Consider the following 26,092-nt stretch of genomic DNA (forward strand, 5'->3'; position numbering starts at 1 on the left):
AAAAAACAATCAAAAAGTAAAAAAGCAATAAAAAATTAATAAACACGTTAAATTATTGACTACAGTATGTTCAAAGTTGGTAAAACAACTTGCTAGAAAGAAGTATGTAATTTTTGTTTCCAAAGATAATTTTATTTTCAAAAAAAGATTCTAAGTTATTCAAGCAATTAAACATAATATGCAATACATTTTCAAATTAATGAAGAAGCCCATTTCTTATCATATCGAATGATCGCAATAACTCGTCATTTGTAGGTTTAACAGTCATCTATTTCATCTAGTTTATCTTCAATTTATGGGTCTACTAGTTTTTTTGCAACTATGTCTCTGATTATTTCCTCATCATTAGGATGCTCTGCTGCCACTATTCCATCATCTATTATTAGGTATTCATCCGACTGCAGTTCTAATTTCATGTTGCTTTGCAATTTACCTCAGTTATTGGGAAGAAATAACGGAATTTCAAATTCATTTATATCTTCAGTTGTAAAATTATTGTTATTGGTGGCTGTTACTGTCTCATTCTTACTTAACTCAACTTTTTTAAAAGATTTTGAAATTGTTTCAGGGTTACATCATTATATCATGTTTTAGATATTTTAGCAATACTTTTAAAGTTATTAAATTTTTAACCAGAATAGTGCCATTGATACCTTTAAAAAACTTCATTAGAATTCGTTTTCTGTAGTGAACTTTTAAATTTGTAATTATACCCTGGTCCATTGGTTGCAGTTTTGAAGTCTTACCTGGCGGAGAGTAAGCAACAGTTACAGATTTCATGTTTAAATTCACATGGCGGGGGGATGGGCCAGGCAGTTATCAATAAGTTTGAATACTAGTTTAAGAAAATTTGAATACTAGATCGTGGTTTCTGGTGTTCTTTGGTGATTGGGTTTCAATTAACCACCTATCTCAGGAATGGTCGATCTGAGAATGTACAAGACTACACTACATTTACCATTCATACATATCATCCTCATTCATCCTCTGAAGTAATAACTTACAGTGGTTCCAGAGGCTAAACAGTAAAAAGTTATAAGTAAAAGCATTTATGTTTTTGTCTTATCTCATCATCAAGTTTTATTAACCATTTTGTATAAATTTCAGTTGTCATCCAAATTTTTCTGTTGTAATCATAATCTATCTCTAATGATTTGATGCCTTTAAAACAATGAGGACTCTCCGATTACTAGAACTTTGAACTTGTTAGTACCGGTTATCCTGGCAGCTACCATTACAGCAACCCTCTCTTTGCTGTACTTTCCACCAAAACATTTTTTTGTTCTTAAAAGCTAACATTTTGTTGAAGGCATTAATAAAAAAGTAGCCTGGTCTCATCAGCATTAAAAACATTATTTTCATTGCATTTATGCAATGGGTTAAGAAAGATGTTTTCCTTCCATTTTTTATAGATTCTTCTTCTTGTACATGAGCATAAAACTTTTTGTACAAGAGCATTCCATAATTTAAACTTGTCAAGCAAACCAGTACTAGCTTGAAAATCAGAACAATTTAGTGTTTTGGCAGATTCTAAAGCCTTTTCTTTAATAATGGTTTCCAATACCAGTATATTTTTTTCACGAACTACAATTAACCACTTCAATAAACAAAAGCCTCTTCAATAAATAAAAGACTCGATCATAAATAAAAAATTTAAATCACTTTCTATTATTGCCTAAATTTTCTGTTTGTTTTTTAATAGAATCTTTATTTAATATTGTGGAAAGAGAATTTGCTGTTATACCAAAAAGAATTGCTATGTCTTTTTTCTTACCTCCTTTTTCAACTTCATCGATTATCTGCATTTTTTCTTTGACACTCAGACACCTTCTTTTGGAAATTTAAAAAAAATCACATACACAGTATAAGACCAATGCACGGAAAATACAAGTTACACCAGTTCATGGTTCAATACTTTGAAAAAACAACACGGGAAAATATGGTACTCGGAACAACAAAAAATGCATTATACTACTGTATATTCAGTAAGAAAAACATAATCTCCCAAAGATATTGGAACAAAACAAAACCACTAGATCTGATCTGTTTCGTACAGTATGATTAGGATTGAATAGCTATTCATTTACACATTAGGCTTACTTTTGTAGTAGCATAAGACAAATTTAAGAAAGGAATGCGAAAAAATTTTAGTTGCCGATGTTCTGATGCCAGAAAATTCCCGTCGTTCATACAGTACACTAATTGAGAAAAAATAATGTAGGTCTACATAAACACAATACAGTACTTATTCGTTATTTTTATCCAATTTAATTTTTTGCCATTTTCATTTATTATACCCAGTATTTACAACAAAAATCTTCATTATATAGAAATTTGACTTCGCTAAGTAGAGACATTTTGTAATGTAATAATGCCACGTTTTCACCATTCTCCAAAAACTTTCACTAAATGGGAAAATTGGAAAAATTCACAATTTAGACATTTGTTATGAGGGAGTTTGAATGTATATAATATATGAAGAATTTGCTCGTGAATGCTATCTCTTGATCATAAACTGTTTTTTTGTCATTTTCTTACTTGAATGTCATTTTTAGTAAAAAATTAAGATCAAATCCATAAAATTTTGTCATACTTCAACATTTTCTGAATATCAATATTTTTCTATTGTTGCTTCCTTTGGGAAGGTTATTAAATTTTCAAATTTGTCTTAATTAATTTAGTTAATAGATAGTAGGACATACTGAGCCATCAGCTTCTAAACGTGTTCAGTGGATCTGATTTTCATTTTATAAAATGTACTGAATGAAATTATTATGTCCTCATTTCAGTCTTGTCTATACCTGTATATATATATATGTATACATTTTAACTTATAAGGAAAAAATAATCATGGATTTATATGTCAAATTCATGATTTTGTAAATTCATTTTTTCAAAAAAAAAAAGAAGAAACCTCTTCACTGTGAAGAGTAGCATACTACAATTATTCAATTCATTAGAAGTAAGATGATGTGTAAAAATTATAGTTTTTGAAAAGATTTTAAAAATAATTATTGTATGTTATCTGTGTGATACATTTAAATTTATATTAAAGATATATTCAAACCTGTGTATCCAGTCCTTTTTCGCCACATTGCTCCAGCTGTGTCATCAGTATTTGAATCTGATGACACTGACTGAAATGGAAAAAATCATTTCTGATTGCACTTTCTTTAGTATCATATTAAACTGTAAAAACACTAACCTCTCCTTCAGTATATGAAGTGAACAAGACATCACTGACTACAAGGGTGGTTTGAAAAGTCTGTGCAAAAATAAAAGCCGCTAAATAATATGATTGTTCCAACTTGGCAAAATAATCATTTGTTCCTGCAATCACCTCATTTGAATAAAATCTCCGTCCTGCCAGCCATTTTTTCATGTTAGGGAACAAGTAGTAGTCAGAAGGCGCCAAATGTGGAATGAATTTAAACCCTAACTTCATCAATTTTGCAGCTAAAACTATAGAGGAGTGAGCAGGTGGATTATTGTGATGGTAAAGGATCTTTTATGGGCCAATTGTAGACGTTTTTCTTGCAGCTCAATTTTCAGACAGTCTAGTAATGATGTATAGCATTTGCCTGTAATCATTGAACCATTTTCTAAATAGTCAAGAATTATCCATTGTGAATCCCAAAAAAAAGATAGTCATCATAATCTTCCAGCTGAAGGAACAGCCTTTGCCTTTTTTGGTGCAGACTCCTCACTGGAAACCTGTTGTTTGGATTGTTTCTTGATCTCAGGGATGTGGAGGTGTATCCATATTTCATTTACAGTGATGAAGCAACATTTAAAATCCTGTGGATTTCGCTGAAACAGCAGCAAACTGCTTATGGAATACCCCACACAATTTTGTTTTTAGTCAACTGTCAGCAATTGCAGCACCACTTGCAGATAGCTTTTTGTTGCCCAAGTGTTGATACAAAATATTATGTACCCACTCAGTCAAGATGGCTACAGCACTAACAGTTTCATGCACCTTCATTCTTCTATCACCATATCATGAATTTTATCAATCATTTCTGGAATAGTGACCTCAACCAGGTGTCCAGTAAGTTCGGTGTCACTTGTGTTTATATGACCACTTCAGAAACTTTGAGACTACTTATAAACTGTTCTAATTAAAGGTGCAAATTCACCATGATATTTATAAAGTTTCTTTTAGTCTCTAAAGGCAATTTGCCCTTCATAAAATAATGTTTAATCAACACATGAAACTCAACTCCACTTTTTAGAAATCACTCAACTTTCTCAATCCAAATGGATGTCAGACAAAGAGAAATTAACTGATAAGATCAAAATCTGGTGTACATTCTTCCAAAAGATAGTACTAACTGAAAATCCCCTCAATACACATCAATGAAGCCAACTCTCAGACCTTTCAAATCACCCTCATAATTTAGTTTATAATGTTTGATCACTTCAACTTCAACTAGTGCACTGAAGGACCAATTAACACAATATAAGGTAACTGGAGTAAAGATGTCATTCTATCAAGAATGCAAACTATCTCTGTTTTACTTTATTAATGCCTTTTTTTTACACAAACTGTCCACTTGTTTACAGAGACTGTCTGTCACTAACATATTTCTCAATTTTAAAAGAGCATTGGGATGATACTCCTACAACATTTTGCTCAGCAAAAAAACAAAAGTACCTCTGATAGGATGGTAACAAAAAGTTATATTTGAAATAATGCTATGATATAAATTACCATATATCATCAGTATATATAGTTAGATATTAGTTTTTGGAAAGTTAGTTAAGTTTGACAGGTAGGACTGTGGTAAGGAAAGGGTAATATTTTTAATTATCTACATAATTTTATCAATTTTATGTCAGTTACACTAATATAATGATTGCAAGTATGAAAAGCTGATTGTCCCCAGTGTATGTGAAGTTAGCACAGGAAATGAATATAGTGTCAACTCTAGCATATACTGAGATCATAAAGCTGTGTTCTGTATGGAAAATTAATTTTAATCTTTTGTAGAATTATGGGTGTTGTTTTATTTTAATTCTATACAGAAAGTTACCAATAGGCAAGCAGGTAATACGAGTGTATTTTCAAAATATTTGAACAAACTTATGTATATATTTATGTAACAGCATAGAAGGCCAAAATTTACAGATGAACCAAAGTGTAGATTGTTTTTTAAATGCTAGAAATAATAAATAATCGCGTAAATTGCATCCTAGCAGCAAAATATAATTATTAATAAAAATTTATTATTGTGTACATCTTTTTTCTATGATAATTAAAGGCTCTCTCAAAAAATTTCTGCTTCATTAAATTATATAAGATTATACATTTGATTAAAAATAAGTCTTGAAAAATTAAAATACAAAAATGCTTAACATAAAAGTAAAAAAAAGAACAAGAAGCAAGTATATTATAATTGATAATAGCAAACTAAAAATATGTTCTTTGGCTAGATAACTTCATATGTGATTGCAATGCTATGCTTAGATTTGAATACTAAACCATACTTCAAGATTAGCAACAGTAGAAACAGAAGACAAATTAATATTAATATCTAGACTTTTTGAGTATTCCTATCGAGTATACAGTCCATTTCATGGACTGCATTCGCCATCCATTTCAAATAATAATGTTAGATAAGCTCTGAAAGGCCAATTAACACAATATAAGTTAACTGGAGTAACGATGTCATTCTACCAGGAATGCAAACTATCTCTGTTTTACTTTATGAAAGCTTTTTTTTTTACATAAACTGTCCACTTGTTTACAGAGACTGTCTGTCACTAACATATTTCTCAATTTTAAAAGAGCATTGGGATAATACTCCTACAACATTTTGCTCAGTCTAACATTAGGGTGTTATTCACCCATTTTTTCTCTTGTCATCTAACAGTTTCACTAGTTGGTAATTTCTCACTCATTGGAAGAGTTTTTCCTTCAAATAGAAAAAACAATAAAAGTTTTTGCATCTGCAAGTACTTCAAACATGATTAATGATTAATTAATAAACATGATTAATGTTTCTCTTAACTGTAAAGTGTACATAAACAATTTTTATCCTTGATTATGGTAATTGTTGAATCTACTAGCATGTTGAAATAAACAGGATTTAATCAGTAATCCTATTTGCTGCATTGAAAATCATTTTCTTTTTGTAACTGAATTATTTGTCTCCAAAACGTCAGTAATTGTTCCATAAAAAGTACAGTAGACAATGGCAAATATTAGTAATTAGTATTTCATTTTCTCATGGACAGTCCATAACTATCACAAATCAATATAGCCATCCTTTCCTTGACTTTCTTTAAAATGTTCGTATTGGAAGTTGCTTTACTATTTGTATAGCTTTTAATTCTCCCATCTCTGTTGTACAACAAACACTTGCTGGCATCTGCCTTGAATTAAGAAGGCTGTTGCTGTTCTACTTTTGGCAACTTTGTATTCTGCTGCGAAATGATATTCTATTTTCATTATTACTAAGGTTAGTAAGGTTTTGGTATTTAGATAGAACAACTTATCATTTTGGAAAAATTTGTTTATAAATAGTAAATATGAGCTTAAAGAATTAACTGGACAATCAATTGGTCAATATCTTTCTTAGAGCTGTGTGAAGGAGAGGAGCAGTGGAGGGAAATTTCCCATCACCAAGCCATTGTAACTTCAGCTGAATACATGTTCTCTTCTCTAATCTTGAAGCATCATGGTTATTGAGAGCACCCTTCCTTGATTAATAAGAGCACTGCTCATTGCAAGATACCTCACTGCAAAGGTTCTGATTAGGTACCGTTCTTGCTAGCTTCAATTACTCTGCTGTGCTATAGGTAGCAGTAATATTGTCATTCAATTCTGCCTACTCGTAACCTCATTGCTCTATCCTTCTTTTTCCACATAAATAGCTCAGTCATCTAGTCTACTTAGCAGCTTCACATTTATGTTTTATTCCATCTTTACCTCTACTGTTTTTCTCCAAGATAAATTTGAAACTGATATTCAGCTTCGTACCTTTATTAACATACTACTAAATACTTCCTTAAGTCCTGTAGATTTTCATAGTTATTTTTCAACTTTACATTGGTTTTAAGTATAAAATAAGCAAGGTCTGCGATTGATAAAACTACTACTAATAATGATATGTTTATTTCAGCTATTTTTATTGACCCACCGGGTTGGTCTAGTGGTGAACGCGTCTTCCCAAATCACCTGATTTGGAAGTCGAGAGTTCCAGCGTTCAAGTCCTAGTAAAGCCAGCTATTTTTACACGGACTTGAATTCTAGATCATGGATACCGGTGTTCTTTGGTGGTTGGGTTTCAATTAACCACACATCTCAGGAATGGTCGAACTGAGAATGTACAAGACTCATTCACACTCATGTACACTTCATTCACACTCATACATATCATCCTCATTCATCCTCTGAAGTATTATCTAAACGGTAGTTACCAGAGGGTAAACAGGAAAAAGAAAGAAAGGAAGCTATTTTTATTAAAATTTGTTATTTTATTATTTATTTTTCAGTTTTTACATGAAATTTTGACTTATTACAGAACAGAGAAGGTTGCGAGAAGATGAATATCCATTATTAGTGAGAGTAATGCTAGGTCCTCATGAAGATGTAGCTAAGTTATATTTAATGGATCGTCACAGCACAGAAGAAATAAGTTCTGAGGTTGCACAGTTCCTCAATCTTAGCACTACAGAGTGTCGTGCTATACTTGAAAGGTATAATTATGAAGAAGAACGTGAAGCAAAAAGAATTCGTTCTAAGTGAGTGTTTTTTTCATACATTGTGGATTTAGAAATTCAATTTAACTAACCGTGTATTTTTATAAAAATTTATGAAATAAACAAGTTTCATAAATGGATAAGGTGAATAAAAATAGATATTTTTTTATAATGTTCTGCATTTCTTATTAATAACCTTTAAATGAATCCATATCAGTCAATGTGGAATAGGTTAAACTGTATTTTTTCATACTGTTCATGAAGTAGTTTGTAAAGTATAATTTTCCAAATATTTCCTTTTGAAATATGAGTTAAAAATACTTACACTTTAAACTGTTCATTTAGATCTCCATCATCAGATTTTTAGTGCGTTGTGCAAATCTGTCTTCCAAGCTGTTAGCTGTTACACTTCAGTTACCACACATACTGTATGGGAGGCTCATATCCTTCTATCACACTGAATCTCCTATATCTTTATCCTAAAATTATAAATTCATACAAAACTGTTTTTTTCAAATGTGTATGATGCTAATTGAATTTTTTTGTTTTTCATACGTTTCAGCATGCTTAATAATAATGGTTTTTAGCTGTGTGTAATACAAGAAATAAAACAAGGTTAAATTTATTTCATAATACAATTTGATATATTCAATTTTGTCTTAATAGTAAATCATATTCAAATAACTATCAAAACACTTGATACATTATCTGATTTATAATACCTATGTAAAACATTAACTTCTTAGTTTTTTCACAATAATTGGTTTGTTATTCATTGTTTGTAGTGGATTAAAAAAAAACTTACAACACAGAGATATGAGTTTCCAGTCACACTACTTTCTTCTGATGCATGGCTTACACACACAAAACTTAATTTAAAATATTTATAATTTTATTTAAATATAATATTTTTTGTTTATTTAATTCAGTGATTCTAACTAAAGCACAACGCATATGGTATTTCATTCACGTGGGTGTGGCGGTACTAGCAGCCACTTTAAATACTTTATTATCCTTCAAATATTATTCATTTATTTAATTCTACCACTCACCTGTGACAATACAACATAACAGACGATTACAGCAGCTGTACGTCAGTGCTACACTAGCGTTCCTTATGTTGAGAGGGGGTACTAATGATGCACTATGCCCACTTAGCCACTGGTTTATTTAGAGAAATTTTTGGAGTGGCGTTGCGATTTTACAAAAAGATGTTTTTAGAATTATTTTTTAATTGTTAACAAATGTGCCAAAAAAAATTAGATGTATACCTTTTAAGCTGAAAATTTAATGTCATCATTACCCCATATATAGAAGTAATCTGACCAAGTTTGATCAAAATCGGTCGAGTAGTTCTGGAAATACAAGGTATGAAACACTGAACACATACACCTGAACTTTTCCATCTAGTTTTTGTTTTTTTGGGTTCATTAGGTGTCAAAACATAAAGATTCTGTGGAAACGCAGAACAATACGATTACAATACTTCCCTTCTAATGCTATAGCGCTAGGTGGGAAAGTAAAAATTATATACATAATTTATTTTATGATAAAAGTAGTATTTCCTTGTAAGAAATAAATTCATAGATTGTGTGATTTTTAGATGCAGTATTTCGGGTTTTTTTTTATTCTTTCATGCTATGTAACTGCTAATTGATATGTGGTGTCTGCTAGTAAAATCTTTATATTTCTTTCTTCTTTTTTATTTAGTTGTGTGATTCATAAATTATGAGAGCTCAAATACAACTCTGAAAATTTTGATCAGAAACAAACAACAATTAGAAAAAATTGAAATTCCTATTATAAGTTTCTGAACAAATTGATTCAAATTTACAAAAATGTTCTTGCAAATTTTAGGTTAACTGTATTACTTTGTTACCTTTACCTATGTGGCCTAATAATTAATTTTGTTAACTGTTATTTTGCAGGTTTCGAGAGATGCGTAAAAGAATGAAGCAACGTATGGAAGATCTTAAAGTCAGGTTATGATTTAAAATAACATATCTTGTTCCATAATCTTATTTAATTTCCATAATCAAATTAGTTATTAACTACATAGTGAAGTACTTCAAAGTTGTAACTGTTGCAGATTAACTTTTATCTAGATTTCATATAAAATTTGATAATACTTATGAACAAACTAAATTTCATAGTTAACATTTCTTGCAGTTTTAATGATTTTCCTCGTACACATATTTTTTTTATATCATTTTTCCATTCATCATATTTACCCACTGAACAGATTAAAAAATGTTTTTAATGAAATGAAAGCTCAAGTACTTGAACTTTTAAATTAGATAAAAGAATTGTTATAAAAGTTTAAAAATCACATTTTCTTAAATTCATGCAACTGTTTCCCACGCAAATATCATATATGCAATATCATATCTTATGTTTATAGCAGTGTATTTAAAATTATATGCTATCTTAAAAGTTTATCAGCATTAACTATTATTAAGTCTAATCCTGATAGGTACATAGGATTTTTAAATTCACTATTTTTAACCATACCAGGTTACAATTTTATTATATTTAAAAAATATGCTTATGTAATTCGGTACGTTTTAAAATATATTTGCAATAACTAATATATGTATATTTCATTAGAGCCTAAATCAATTATTAATATGTGGTTATTAATAATCATGCCATTGTTATTTCTTATATAAATAATAATTTTATTAGTCTATTTAGTACTAATATTGTACAAATATGTAGTTATATAGTCATTGGTTTTATGAAAGTTTAGTTCAGCGAATTAATTATTTAATTGTCAATTAGGTAGATAGCTAACTTATAAGACTCACTTTTAAGACTTATAGCCAATATAATATTTTCCATGTACAATCATGTATATAAATAGATATACATTCATTTAGAGAATTAGTTATATAAATATTAAGGATTCAGATATCTGTACTGTACCTAAAATTCATTTTATTTACATATATTTTTCATATTCTTTCTGCCAAGACTTTAAAACAAGTATCTTGTCCATTAAAGCAAAATCTTAATAATTATCAACAATTCATATAATTATCAACAATCCAGTTATTCAAATTTAGTGGTATTACATTTGATCTATGTCAGTGTAGCTCTTAATTAACCAGACATTAGCATCTCCAAAACAGTTCTTGAAAAATTGGGTTTTTATTAATAATTAAATTTTTCAAATTTTAATCTGAAATTTGGAGGATTTAAATAAAATTAAAAACAAAGTTTATAATTTTGTCCTAAATAATTTTAATTTGTAAATAACAGTAGTGGAACATTTATAAAGAAGTGGTTATTTTCAGAAGATCCATTATCCTCCTAATCATACACCAAAACACTTGATTCACAAGTGAAAAAAATAAATTGATTGGCAAATTTTATTGTAGTATTTGTTTGGGATATGAATTTAGCACTTGAACTCGTCTCTTACTGATTGAAATCATACCATGTCTCAATTTGATATAAGAACACTCTTAATTAAATGAAAAGCAATTTTTTTGGCATTCTCATTCTCCGTGGACTTAATAAAAAATAAATAAAATAATAAAACCACAAATTAAAAGTCCATACAGTTCGCTACATTTTTTTTTAGAAATATGTTGTTAAATTTTGAACATGAGCCCCAACTATCTTCCAGCAGAAATTTTTTTGTAATTTATTTGCAGAGGATACATCCTCTCTTTTAGGAAAAGATCTTTATGGATATAATTTTATTTATAAACAAAATTAAATTTTCAATTCATATATCATGAAATGCAATTCAGAAAAAAAAACATTTCATATATAGAAATGGAATTAAATTTAAGACTACTTTTACTAAAAATATTTTAATTTTGACTAGAAAATGGGAATTCCAAGCCTTCCTGGCACTTAATACCTTACTCACTGAAGATCTTAGCAGAAAATTCAAGCAAGTATAGTTTTTATACAAATAGTTTTTGAAATTCTAAATGGGACAACCATCCCCTCTTGTGAAGACAATTTCTTTGTTATTTATTTAATAGGAGGAATGCATTTATAAGTCTAAGTAATTTAAAAGTGATTTTCTGTGTGAAGGCAGCAGTTTAGAGTTGCCATTTCACATACTGCAGTAAAAGACAAGCTGTAAAAGAGACGAGTCAGTGAACCAATAAGTCTTAATTTTTGTTATTTTATATTACTATTGATTCACTGTGACAACCTTGAAGTAATGCATAGCAACAATTTTTATTTTTCATTCAACAGAAACTAACCTTTTTTTACATTCGCCCTTCCTTTCTCCTTTGCTCATTTTTACAAGCCGCTAGTGTCAATCACTTTTTTCCTGTTGTGTAAGTTTAGTAATTAAAAAAAGAAAAATTTTGTATGTAATTAATTATTACATAATTTTAAACAAAATTATTCTGGGTAATAAATAAGGACTGGTGTCTGGAAGAAAACTGGTTAATTTAGTTTTTTTAAATATGTATGTGTAAAAAACTTGAATTAACAGTACAGATGCATTTTCCGAAGCTTTTATTATAAGCTACCTTTTTTTAGACTTCTGGCCCTATACTTTTTTTAGAGCTTAGTAAGTTAATCAGTATGCTTAATGAGATATTAAATAACTTAGTAATAAATTTATAGGCAGCACTTATGCTAGTGAATTGTTTTTTCTTAAACTTTCTTCATCGTTATATGCCAATGTTACAATCAATGTCAGGTAGATTTAATGCAATACTGATTATTGCATAACAAAAACAAATACATCAATTCAAGTAGCATGACAACACCCCATCACCTAATATAAAGAAGGCTTTTATTGGAACTATAAAATGACTACTTTTATTAATAAAATAAACAGGAAATATAATGCCAGTATTCTGAAGTCTTACTACAGCCAGTTGTTTACACATGTAGTGGGAGAAGTTTGAGTATACTCATGCTGTTCGGAATGAACTGTTTGGTTAATAATGTTTTTTTTTATAGATTTATATATGTTTTAATCTCATTTTTATTTTTTAATCTCATTATGTTTATTTTATTCCAGTTTAGTAAGCTTTTAGTTACTCTTCTTAGTTTATATGCAGCTTTATTTTATTTTTTTATTGTCTATTCATTATGCATAATGAATCATAACTAGTCTAATTTTTATGTTAAAGAAAATTGCACTGTGGTGTTTGAAGATCATTTTGTAATTTTTGTTTTAAGTATATATTCATAGTAATTTAGCTGATAGTTATATAATGTAATATTCTGTGAAATTTTATTATTCACTAAATAATTGTTATTGAGAATAATATTAATTTTGTTGTACTGAATTAATGCAAGGTTTTATGTATTTCATAAATGTAATTTTGATCTGTTATTTTTTTTTTCATTTGTCATTTTCCCTTTATAAGGGTACATTTCATTTATTTATCTTCCTTTTGTTCTTCTCATTAAGCATTAATTGTAAGGGTAAGCTTTTTGTTATCATTTACCATTAATTTTAATTTATAATTAAGTGTAAATCCCTGTTTATCTAGATAAAATGAGAACCAAATAAATTATATTCTGTGAAGTATGGCTGTATTGTGTAATTTGGTACTGTGCTGTGTTGTCAGTATAATTGTTAATGTAATTATAAAATATATTTGATGCATATTCATCAACATGTTCACTGCTATACAGTCATTAATATGTATATTTTACATAATAAATTTTCGTTTCATTGTCTTGTTCAGATAACGCTGTAATACATGAGCATATTCATTTTATGTGAAAAATGTTCTGTGAGTGAGAAAAAACATAACCACCTGGCTCAGTTGATACACAGTATATAAAATTACAAGCTCAAGCTTATTATATAATTGTGCTTGTCAACCTTTGGTAGAGTGGTAGCATTTCTGTCATTCATCCAGTAAGTTCTGGGTTTTAATCCTGGTCAGGTATGCCATTTTTCACAAATTACAGAATTCATTATTTACTAAAAAAAAAAACGAGTACAGTAATAACTGTAATTGGCAAATTAGGCTGTAGTTGCCAAAGAAAATTAATAAAAAATTTTGCTACTTCGAGCTTCGAGTATTTTTTTTTACTTGCACAAAGCACAAAACATTATAAAACAATTTTATTTCCTATAAAAAAAATAGTATACTTTAAACAATAGGTTATGCAGAGCCTTGGCACTGTGATCTGTTGCTCTGTTTAACTGTACTGCCATATTGTTTATAATCTATTTATGCTAACCTATTATCCTAAGGTACTTGCCTTTAGATTAATATGTTAATCTAAGACATCTTAGATTAACCTAAATTATTCTTTATTCTGCGCTACAAAATTATCTCTAAATATTTTATTTTCTAAATCGACAACATGCAGTCACCTCATAATAATAATAATATGTAAAAATTGTTTTTCCTTGACAATAATAATTATAAAAGATATTTGTTGAAAAATTCTCATTAGTCCTAATCAGTAAGAAATATAAGAAGATATGCATTAGAAAAGGATAACCATGCTTTTAAAAATAAATAGATATAAAAACTTATGATTATTATAGGTATGATAAACTACTGTCATGTTTACCTACACAAATTTAATCCAATTTTATACATCAACTTGCAATAATTGGTGACAGAAAATTAAAGTTGTATCCGCATTTCAGTTTATGAAGTGTAATAATGACATATTGACATATGAGATTTTGACAGTAAAAAAAAGAATTGAAAAAAATTCATCCAGTAGAAATAAACAATTATATATTCCTAAATAATTTTTTTTAAATAATGAAGCAAAAAACACTCATTCGATCAAAAAATGACAATTTTCTTCACTGAAATTTATAATTTAGAAATTGCATATTGAAATTATTTGTATATATTCAGTCTTTCCACAATGAAACAATTTTTTATTTATTTAAAAATGTATGTATAATATTTATTATATTTCTAAATATAAAGTATGGCTTTAAACAATTCTAAGAGTCAAACTTTATAAAAATTAAAATGAAATTAATGTGTTTTTTTTTTTTTTAATTTATAATACATATATTTAATAGTGCAGTATTATAAGTATCATGAAAATCAATTAATTTAGAATTGAATTGTTGTGAACCACATATTTAAAAAAAAATTCTCTAGATGGTATACTTATTTATTTATAAAATTGCTAGTGTAATTTTTAGAAACTTAATCTGTTTATAACATATCAAACAAGTTAAATTTCAATTGCTCACTTTTGCAGAAATAGGTTTACATATTTTATAAATGCTCATATTTTTTTTTTTTTAGTTCAGAATTAAAAACACAAAATTTGAATTTTTTTTATAATACATTAGAAGAGAGATTATATGCTATTTATTAACATGTGACAAAACAATTTTTGGAGCATAAAATATAAGTACTACCATTACCAATAAAGTGTTCTTTACGATCAACAATAAGCAGCTTATTACCCAGAATTGATAAGATAGGTGTGGTGAGAAAGGAGCATGTCCTACACCCGCTAACTGATTTCAAAAGTACTATTATTTGCATAAATTGTAACTGGATAAACAGGGTTTTTCTATATTTTATTTAGAAAATGTTAGTCATCTGTAAGAAAAAATAAATGGAAAATTTCATCAATAATTATTGTATTAAATTTAGTACTTTATCTGGTGTTATAATATTTATTGCTATTTTATCCAGAACGTCTCAATAATATATATTCAATGCACCTTTATTTATTTGAAACTCATTGGTTTATTATATTTATTGATTAGTTCTAACCTAATTATTTATTACACTTTTGTCATTTCACTTTTTATGGTTTGATGTGTAATTAGGTGATTTATAGTTTTTATCAGCTTGACATAATAATAAAGTTTCACTTTGCAGTTTGTGGTCTACTATGTAATTTACTGTACATTAATGTTACATTCTTCTATACTAGTGTGTAGTGCTGCTGCTGCTGCTGAATCCTTTGTAGGCATCAACAAAAAATGACAAATTTTTTAGGATAACTTGAATATTAATATTAAAATGTGAAGGGCATCCCAAAATACTTAAGTCTGATTATGGAAATATTTGCATGGTTTTTTTTTAATATATTACTCTAAAGAAACTTCTACAACATTACATCTAACATACTGCTGTTACATCATTAATATAGAAGGGTTTTGAAAACTTTGACTGCCAGTCACTACACAACTTGTCATATTGATTAGCATAATAGACGCAGTTTTAAGTTATAGTTTCTTCTATTTTTTATAATTTTTAAAAAAATTTTAAGGTGCTGAATTTGCAGAGCATGTTAGTTGCAGAATCAGTTCAAAGAAAACATTATTGAATGCTACAAATGAAGCTCTGGGAATATGTTTTGATGTAACAAGATTCCTTTTTACTTCCTTGTACGAAGTAAAGGAAATATTGTGATCACAAAAAATTTCGGTTTTCAGTTATCAACAGAAATTTCAACGGATTTTGATTAGTTTTGTCGTGACATCTACATAAATTTATATATCTCGCATAACTCAAAAACAATCAGCCATAGGATGTTGAAATTTTAGATTTAGGACTATTGTAATATCTAGTTGTGCATCTCTCCTTCTGATTGCAATCGACTGAACCAAAATTGCCCAAAATTCCAAACAATTTGGATTTTGGACTTTTTTTTAATGGCAGTAATAAGTCTTCATTAAAAGCTTTTCAACGATATAGTGGTACTTATTTTCATTGGTTCCAGAGTTATTGCCAAATAAAATTTTAATTACTGATGTTTTGATCTTACAAGGGAAGACACATATATTCGAATCAACTTCATCTCCTTTTTTTTACCTTTTTTTTTAATTTGTTTTTTCTAACTTTTTTAATTTAAGTAGTAATAATTATTAACCCATGATTGTTAAAAAAAATTACAATAAATAGTTCAATAATAATTATAAAAAGAAATTTTAAATAACATCCAAAGTTATTAGTAAAATAAAATTTTATGTACTTTTAAAAATGTGTGTATATAATTTAATAGGCATTACATATGTGTGTATGTAATAGATTTGGTGAGACTTCTAATTATTTAACATTAATTGAAAATTATAATTTAGAATCGTATTATTTTTTAATTTTCTAGTTTAATTTCGGTTTAATTTTATTTAAATATTCTGAAATTTCTGTTAAATTTTATCTACATTAAAGTTAGTTGCAGAGTAACTGAAAAATAGACCCTCACAAGAACAACATATACACTGAGACATACATGCCCGATCTTTAATAAATTGCAAAAAATTTGTATCTTTTTTAATTCATTACTCCTTTGATATTGTCGGACAATATTCTCCCTAAGTTGAAATTGATCATCATTTCATTTATTTGTTTTTTGTTGTTGCCAATCATTTAATCGCTCTTTGGTTTGATTTAATTCTTCTGATCTTAATTTGTGTACACATTCTTTAGTTTTAAAATTTTCTTTTTCGTTATATTTATCATCTTCTCTTAATCTTTTTATTCTTTCTTTGGTTTTAACATTTTCTTCCTTCTCATATTCATCTACTAGTCGTTTTTTTTAGATATATTTCTTCATGTTATCTTTCTTTTTCCTGTACGATTGTTTCTTTTTCATTTTTGATTATTCACCAAATAATCCAATAATAAAAACTGAATATTTTACACCGTAAAGTCAAAATTAACTTTTATTTATATCACACACCAGAAATCTGAAACTTTTGTTAATCAGCAATTCATGAAGGTATGAATAATACTGATCTAGTAATACAAGTAATAAATATACGTAGTTACTCTATCCTAACATTTCAGCAATTATGTAACTGCCTACTATTAAAGAATTAGAAGATCGTATCTCACTTTCAAATCAAATAAGTTTAAATGAAGTGTGGCAAAAAATGTGTATATGTAATTTAATAGGCGTATAAGGAAGTTATGTGGTGTCCATATCAGTTTTGTTTTTACACTTTGGAATTGCTATGATCCAAACATTCCCCCTCTGATAAACATGGCTATCAGCAAAATTGGTTTTTTGACCTTACAAAATTTTACTGGCATAAAAATGATTTATATGTATTATAAAGTCAATACAATATTATGTAGTCAGGCTTACAATTTTGGGATACTCATCTATTTACTCAAGTATTTTTTCTTTTTTTAATTTTAAGAACTATGAAATTTTCTACAATTAAATAAGTACAAAAGAACCATACCCAACAAAAGAAAATAACTGCTTTGTTGTCTGTGGTATGTTGTTTGATTACTGCCTTCCTTTATCTTATAAGTTTACCTCTTATTAGTTATATATACTAGAAAAAGAGCTCACAAAATAACTTAACTAATATTTTTTTTATAACTTTTGAGTTAGTTTAATACTAATGTTATAATCAATTAAAATTAAAACCATTATTATTATTTTCTTTTTTTTTAATGTTGTGAGGAAATGTATAAGTATAGGAGTGTTGAAAAGTAAAAAAAAAATACTGCTTTATTACAAACTGTTTAAATTTTCATCTCCTTTTCTCCATTTTCAGATACAGGTTAATTTTTGAAAGGAAGAGTAACATTTTCTCAACTAATTTTGTTTGCCTTCCTCAAATGACTTCTCTTGATGAACATTTCCTTCTGACTTCTAATCATGTTATTACAAAACTATAGAAATAATCTTTTAATTTAATTATATTATGCCTATCTAAAAGTTAAAAATTTGGCCTTTAAAATTATATTTTTTTGGTAATTCTAACATTTCCAAGAGAAAGGATAATACAGTATGAGTTTTCTTAAATACAAACTTTATTTCATGCTAGAGATCCAATACTTGTTTTCCAATTTGCCTTTTAATATGAAACAAAACTTTTATAAATGTGTAATATTGAATATGCTATTATAAATGAGTTATTCTTCAAGTTACATTCGTCTCTTTCTTTGTTGTATGTTTTGTAGTAATCGCTGCCAAATTTATAATAATAAACAAAATTTATTGTTTTAGTCTGTTAATAATTTCTTAAAAGATTTTTTAAAGAAAAGATTTTTTTCTGCTGCATTTTATGAATCCTGAATATAGAACTGGATAATATAATGAACATCTTTCTCATTGTACTTAGAAAACTTGTTTCAGACATTAAAAATTCACTTCAGCTGAAGATATCATTTCACTTTAGAAAAATGTATAAACGAACCCTTAATTTTATAACTAAATAATTTTTTTTTTGTCTTCAGTCATTTGACTGGTTTGATGCAGCTCTCCAAGATTCCCTATCTAGTGCTAGTCGTTCCATTTCAGTATACCTTCTACATCCTACATCCCTAACAATTTGTTTTACATATTCCAAACGTGGCCTGACTACACAATTTTTTCCTTCTACCTGTCCTTCCAATATTAAAGAGACTATTCCAGGATGCCTTAGTATGTGGCCTATAAGTCTGTCTCTTCTTTTAACTATATTTTTCCAAATGCTTCTTTCTTTATCTATTTGCCGCAATACCTCTTCATTTGTCACTTTATCCACCCATCTGATTTTTAACATTCTCCTATAGCATCACATTTCAAAAGCTTCTAATCTTTTCTTCTCAGATACTCCGATTGTCCAAGCTTCACTTCCATATAAAGCGACACTCCAAACATATACTTTCAAAAATTTTTTCCTGACATTTAAATTAATTTTTGATGTAAATAAATTACTTCTGACTGAAGGCTCGTTTCGCTTGTGCTATTCAGCATTTTATATCGCTCCTGCTTCGTCTATTTTCAGTAATTCTACTTCCCAAATAACAAAATTCTTCTACCTCCATAATCTTTTCTCCTCCTATTTTCACATTCATTGGTCCATCTTTGTTATTTCTACTACATTTCATTACTTTTGTTTTGTTCTTGTTTATTTTCATGCGATAGTTCTTGCGTAGGACTTCATCTATGCCATTCATTGTTTCTTCTAAATCCTTTTTACTCTCGGCTAGAATTACTATATCATCTGCAAATCATAGCATCTTTATCTTTTCACCTTGTACTGTTACTCCGAATCTAAATTGTTCTTTAACATCATTAACTGCTAGTTCCATGTAAAGATTAAAAAGTAACTTCTTTCTCATGTTCTTCAATTATTACTGTTGCTGTTTGGTTCCTGTACATGTTAGGAATTGTTCTTCTGTCTCTGTATTTGAACCCTAATTTTTTTTTAAATCATGAACATTTTATTCCAGTCTACGTTATCGAATGCCCTTTCTAGGTCTATAAATCCCAAGTATGTTGGTTTGTTTTTCTTTAATCTTCCTTCTACTATTAATCTGAGGCCTAAAATTGCTTCCCTTGTCCCTATACTTTTCCTGAACCCAAATTAGTCTTCTCCTAACACTTCTTCCACTCTCCTCTCAATTCTTCTGTATAGAATTCTAGTTAAGATTTTTGATGCATGACTAGTTAAACTAATTGTTCTGTATTCTTCACATATATTTACCCTTGCTTTCTTTGGTATCATGACTATAACACTCTTTTTGAAGTCTGACGGAACTTCCCCTTTTTCATAAATATTACACACCATTTTGTATAATCTATCAATCGCTTCCTCACCTGCACTGCGCAGTAATTCTACAGGTATTCCGTCTATTCCAGGAGCCTTTCTGGCATTTAAATCTTTTAATGTTCTCTTAAATTCAGATCTCAGTATTGTTTCTCCCATTTCATCCTCCTCAACTTCCTCTTCTTCCTCTATAACATCATTTTCTAATTCATTTCCTCCGTATAACTCTTCAATATATTCCACCCATCTATCGACTTTCCTTTTCATATTATATATGAAAAGGATAATAAACATATTATATACCATCTTTGTTTAACACATTATTAGATTTTAATTTATGTAACCCAAAATTTTCCTTAACTTTCCTGTATGCTCCGTCTATTTTACCAATGTTCATTTCTCTTTCCACTTCTGAACACTTTTCTTTAACTAATTAATATTACCATTTATTTTGTTAGAAAGCAGATGATATCCTGTTAATTTTATTTCTATAATTTAAGAAAGACACTAAAATAATATAAGAATAAGCTCATTAAAAGTGTGTGTGTGTGTGTGTGTGTATGTGAAAAATACCTTATTCGGTAATTCTAATTGATTCAGGATAGAGGTGTGGGTGATGTTCTTAGAGAAGCAAGAATCTTTGAAAATCCATAACTTATGTAAAAACATATATGTACAACTGTAATAATGTATTGATTGATATATCTTACTCATTTATTTAAGTAGATTCAAATTCATTAAAAAAATGCTGATACTAAAAAATTGTTAAAATATTATTACAATATCGTTGTTGATAATAAGTTTATTAGTATATAGAGATTTCTTTGAAAGTAAGATTTTGTATAAGTTAAAATTAAACTTGTTCAAAATAATTTGTGAGCGTCTTTATGTAAATTCTTTGTAATAAATAATTGCAAACTAAGTAACAATATTTTGTCAGTTAATAACTTTCTACCTTGTTCTCCATCTAATCAAGTTAATAAATATTCCGTGTTATTCAATATACAGCAAAATCTTTCTTGATCTTAGTAGTATAACAAGTTTTAGTTTGTTATTTAAGTTTATTTCAGTTATTACAATCATGTTGTGTTTTATATTCAAATCAAATTCAGTCTTGTCTGTAAGTGTACATGTTATGTGTAATTTATCTTAATGCCTTCAATGGCTATAATTGAACAATATAATGTATTCGCTCAAGTTAATTAAACTGGTTACAGTTTGCTTACAATTTAACAATAATTTTCCACATCAAACACCATTAGCAGTTGCAATCCTTGAATGATTCAAGAAAGGTTTTTAACCACCATAGATGTTTTGGTAAAACAAATAAGCAGTGCCTGCATTGGAGGTATAGAATAGCAGACAAAAAGCCGGGGATAAGCAGATGATGTCGTTTTTGCAAAAGATGATGCATCACTCCAGCTTATGTTGAATACAATTGTGAAAGAAGATAAGCCTCTTGGTTTGAGAATTAATGCAGAAAAATGTGTGACTATGGTAGTGAAAAGAACAAATAAAGAATTGCCTGACATAAATTGTAAAGTAAAAATCAAAGGTACCCCAGTAAAAACTGTAGAACATTTTTCCGTTTTGGAAGCTTGATATAACAAATCATGCTTCTTATAACAAAAAAATAAATCTAAAAATGGGCTAAACACAGACAGTATCACTTGCTAACTTAAAGAAAACAGTGTGGAGAACAAGCATCCTCTACTGGAAATGAAAATTAAAGTATTCAAATAAGTCACTCTATCAACCCAATGGTATGGATCTGAAATCTGGATGCTCAAAAACCAAAACAAAGAAATATCAACAGTTTTGCCTCGTGGTGCTTAAAAAAAGTAATGAAAATAAAATGGTGGCATTACTATAAAAACAAGGATCTGTGGATAGAAGCCAATGAAGTGCCACCTACTACAATGGCTCTCTACAGTCGTCTTCATTGGTTTAGTCATATTTCAAGAATGGATAATAACAATACTGTACCAAGTATACAACAGTATTGGCGTTGGGAAGAGATCAAGATGGCGACATCAGTATACTAAATGAAGAATGTAAATTCTCTAAAGTTACAGTTAAAAGTTATATCATAAAATGTATCTGTAATATAAGGTAAATTAGCTTATGGGGTATATCTTAAATCTAAAACAGGTGGACTGATTGTAAAAAATCAGATACAGCAATTTATTGTGATCTAGTTCTGTTCAAGATAACAAAATATTTGTTAGGGGTGTATTATCCCTTTCTGATACGCTAAAAATCTATACAATATAGAAAAACCATTAATAGTTACCAGATGTGAAGGAACTGAATCATGTATACGTATGTTTTCATATCATTAGATTAACTTACATCGTATGTAATATACAAAGAAAAATAAGGCATTAAAAACAGGTCATTGCAACCAGAAGTTTTTGTGTCAAACTTATTGTTTTTTAATCTCCTTTAAAAAGGTATCACAACTCTACCTTTTTCCCATTTAAAATTTTTGAGTTGTCCCCATTTGGGATTGTGACTGCCTCATGCCAGAAAATAGATCACCTGTTGGTAATAAAATTTTTCTAAATCTAATTTTTCTGTTGAAAAGTTATTTAATGGTTCCTGTATTTTATTAACACTGTACATAAGTATATCGAGAGGCCACAAAGTTCCTTTCCATATAAAGAAATAAACATGATTTGTTTTTAAGTAGTTTATTACAATACTAGACATTATTTGCCTGTGTGTATGTTCCCCTTAGCTTAGCACTAGAATGTAACTATCACTATCGGAAAATCCCGATTCATTAGTACATATCTCATGGTGGTCGGGTGTATACTTGTTATATTATTATATATTCTAAATATATATCAAAGTTTTGGGAAAATTTAGTACTTTTTAACTGGATCTCAAAAACGCTTGGTTCAGCTCCCTGAAAATTTTTTCGACCCCCTCTACGATACGCCATCCGCTCCCAGTGGTACCCGTCAGATGATAATATTTTCAGGGGTGCTGTTCAGAAATTGGGGATGGGGTGCCACTGTAATATTTCGGCAACCACTCGTCCGATTTTCACAATTCAAACGGATTATGTATCAGCAGATTGAGCGCTAACTTTTAACGCATTGGGTACACTCTTGATCGACCGGATTTTGATTATTCGGAAATTGACTCGTTTAGCCCTTTGGTTTGGTTGCGCTCACCCACCATAAAATGTACCGATCCAATCTCATTCGCCAAATACACCCAGACCTGTGCGCTAGCACTTATTAAGTTGGTAACTTAATAAGTTTCTAACTTATTAATCATAAGTTAGTATAAACTTAATGAGTGGGGGGGGGGGTTGCAATCACGCAATAGAAAAGATAAACAAAAACATCAAATTTTTAAGTTTAAGCTATGACTTCCCCATAATCTTATATCACTATCAAAGCTTGTTGTCAAATCCATTCTGATATACTGTCCTAAAATTCTTTTATCTTTTGATGCGTTTAATTTATGAGTGGCGTTTTAAAACTTTATACTTATTTTTTATTTATTTATGTGATTGTTTTTCTTCATAAAATAATGAAATATAACCAAAAAGTTAGCACCAGAATGTACCGATCACTAGCGGAGAATTCCAATTTTGACTTATTAAACGTCCACATTTGAAAAAGAGATGATGATGGGAATGACTGTTAGAAAATGTTAAAACTTCCTATACTTTATACTAGCATTTATATATTACTGCATGTATGCACATATGCGCCAAGATAAATAAAATGAAAGAAGATAGCTTTATTTATTATAAATCATGAATTTATACTTGAATAAACAAATTTGTTCATTGATAATTTGTGTAGTAGGAAATGATTTATAGTATTATAAGTTATTCTGTTTATTTTGAAAAATTTTAAATAATATTTTTATAATGAGAGGAAAGTATGAAAAATCTTTCTGTTGAAACAGTAAGGAACCTTATCCTAAGTATCTTAAACATCAGAAACATATTGGCCATAAATGCACAAATACACTAAGAGACGAAATACTAAAATGTCAATTTAAAATAGGACCAGACGTTTAAAAAATATTACATTTAGCTACATCACAATCTTTGCAAATCACCTGATAGAGATTTAAAACAAACGATAAAGGTATTAATCACAGCAAATTTAAAATATAGTGTGTCATTGTAAAAAAGATTGAACAATACAGAAGTTAAAAATGCTCCAAGTTTGACAAAATCAACACATTAAATGAACAAACGTAATATGCGCTAAACAAATTACTTCACCATATGTAAAAGGATTTCAAACTACTTTTAAGATGGTAACTAACTAATCAGTTTACCGTATTTTCCTAGCCAATCACTAATAAGAATACATTTGAGTAATCAAAATGATACTACGATGCACCAGTCACAGTTGTAAAAGGAGTTGAACAATGAATAGGTAGTAAATTTCAACCAATCATCCCATTTTTTTACCAATCCTAAGGTGTGAATAAAACTTATCAGTTAGGATACAAAAAAATTTTCAAGATAAAATACAGACCGCTTCTGAATGCTGCTAACACTATATCATATAAAATAGTCAAACTTTGCATTTTATCCAACACAATGCAGACAGCCATCCAGAATACTATTAATTGTGCCCAAACCAAAGAGGGAGAATTATTATCATCATTACTTTATCCGATTAAACATACCAAAAGTATTTTTAACCAATTCAAATCAATTTATGATACAATATTTATAAATGTATACACAATCGGATGTATACATATATTGTATGATTTCAATTAATTATGAAAAAAACAATGTATTACTATAGATCTAGTAATTTTGACAGATGAAAACAAGAAACTGTTGGTAGGCCATACATAAATGTAAAAGCAGTTTAATTTTCATGTACTTTTAAATGAAAGAGTTATCTTTAGCACTCTTAGGAATGGTATATGGTGTTTGTCGGAATTAGGAATTAAATTTAAAAATTTATAATTTATTTCACATATTTGTTTTAAGAGTCGAATAATCAAACGGCATATACAAGGGTTAAATTTTTTTTGTTCACCTGAAAGGTAAGGTGGTTGATTACACGAGGTCAATTCAAATAAAGTAAATGTTGCAACTTTTACAAAATGATACATCAATGAAAAAAACAGAGAGTATTTAGCTTTTACCCAATAATTGTGAGAGGTCTGCACTGTGCTGCTCCAGAAAATTTTCTTCTGGGCCTTTTCAAGACCATGGTTAAAGTTTTCTGTATCATAAATAATTATGATATATTTCTGGTTGGTGTAAGTTTTCTGTAAATATCTAATTCTACACTTTATCACACTCAAGAATATGGTATACGGTTTTTAAGCACATGTGCTTAAAAACTATGTACCATATTATGGTATTACCATAGTAATACCATAATATGGTATTCGGTATAACCGAATAGTTTATAAAACATCAATACAGATAATATTTGTTAGTATTATTAGATAATAATTTAATAAAATGTTCTGTTAAATGCACAATAGGCCAATGGTGATTAATTTAAATTTATATGTACACAGAAACAAATACTTAAAGTTTTTATTAATTACCTTCTCTTTCGCCCCTCCAGCGTGTTTTTGGTCAGATTTGGCAATCAAAGAACCCTTGCTTTCTACCATCTTCTGATCACTACTGAAAAAACAACTAAACCACTTTCACACTCCTTCCACCGACTAAACTAGAAAAGGAAACGAACAAGGAGCGTTCCATACACACGCAGAGTAAAATTACTTTCTAGTAGCACGCCAGGCCAGGGGCAGCACTGCAAGAGCGACAGTGCTCTCTCTTCCTTGCGTGCAGCTTCCTATATGCGCATGTGCACAACGGCCAACACTACGCCGCAAATTTTTGTATCTTTTTCATTAACTGGTGGATGGCTACTGACATTAAGCTTAACGATTATATATTATACAATTATAAAGAAAGAAAAAAGGACTCATTATATT

At 28.8% G+C, this 26,092-nt stretch overlaps 1 protein-coding gene across 2 annotated transcripts in view; it reads left to right on the plus strand.

Annotated features, from left to right (window-relative positions):
• The window catches only part of Rassf (Ras association family member), a 44,256-nt gene extending 33,997 nt beyond the window's left edge, over positions 1 to 10,259 (plus strand). For both annotated transcript variants that reach the window (XM_075358893.1, XM_075358894.1), the window contains 2 exons: positions 7,530 to 7,749; positions 9,636 to 10,259. In XM_075358893.1, coding sequence (XP_075215008.1) covers positions 7,530 to 7,749; positions 9,636 to 9,696 — 281 coding nt within the window. In that variant the 3' untranslated portion in view covers positions 9,697 to 10,259. The remainder of the gene's footprint in view (positions 1 to 7,529; positions 7,750 to 9,635) is intronic.
• The last annotated feature ends 15,833 nt before the right edge of the window (positions 10,260 to 26,092 follow it).

Source organism: Lycorma delicatula, chromosome 3 (genome assembly GCF_047948215.1).
Source record: "Lycorma delicatula isolate Av1 chromosome 3, ASM4794821v1, whole genome shotgun sequence".
Taxonomy (NCBI): Eukaryota; Metazoa; Arthropoda; class Insecta; order Hemiptera; family Fulgoridae; genus Lycorma; species Lycorma delicatula.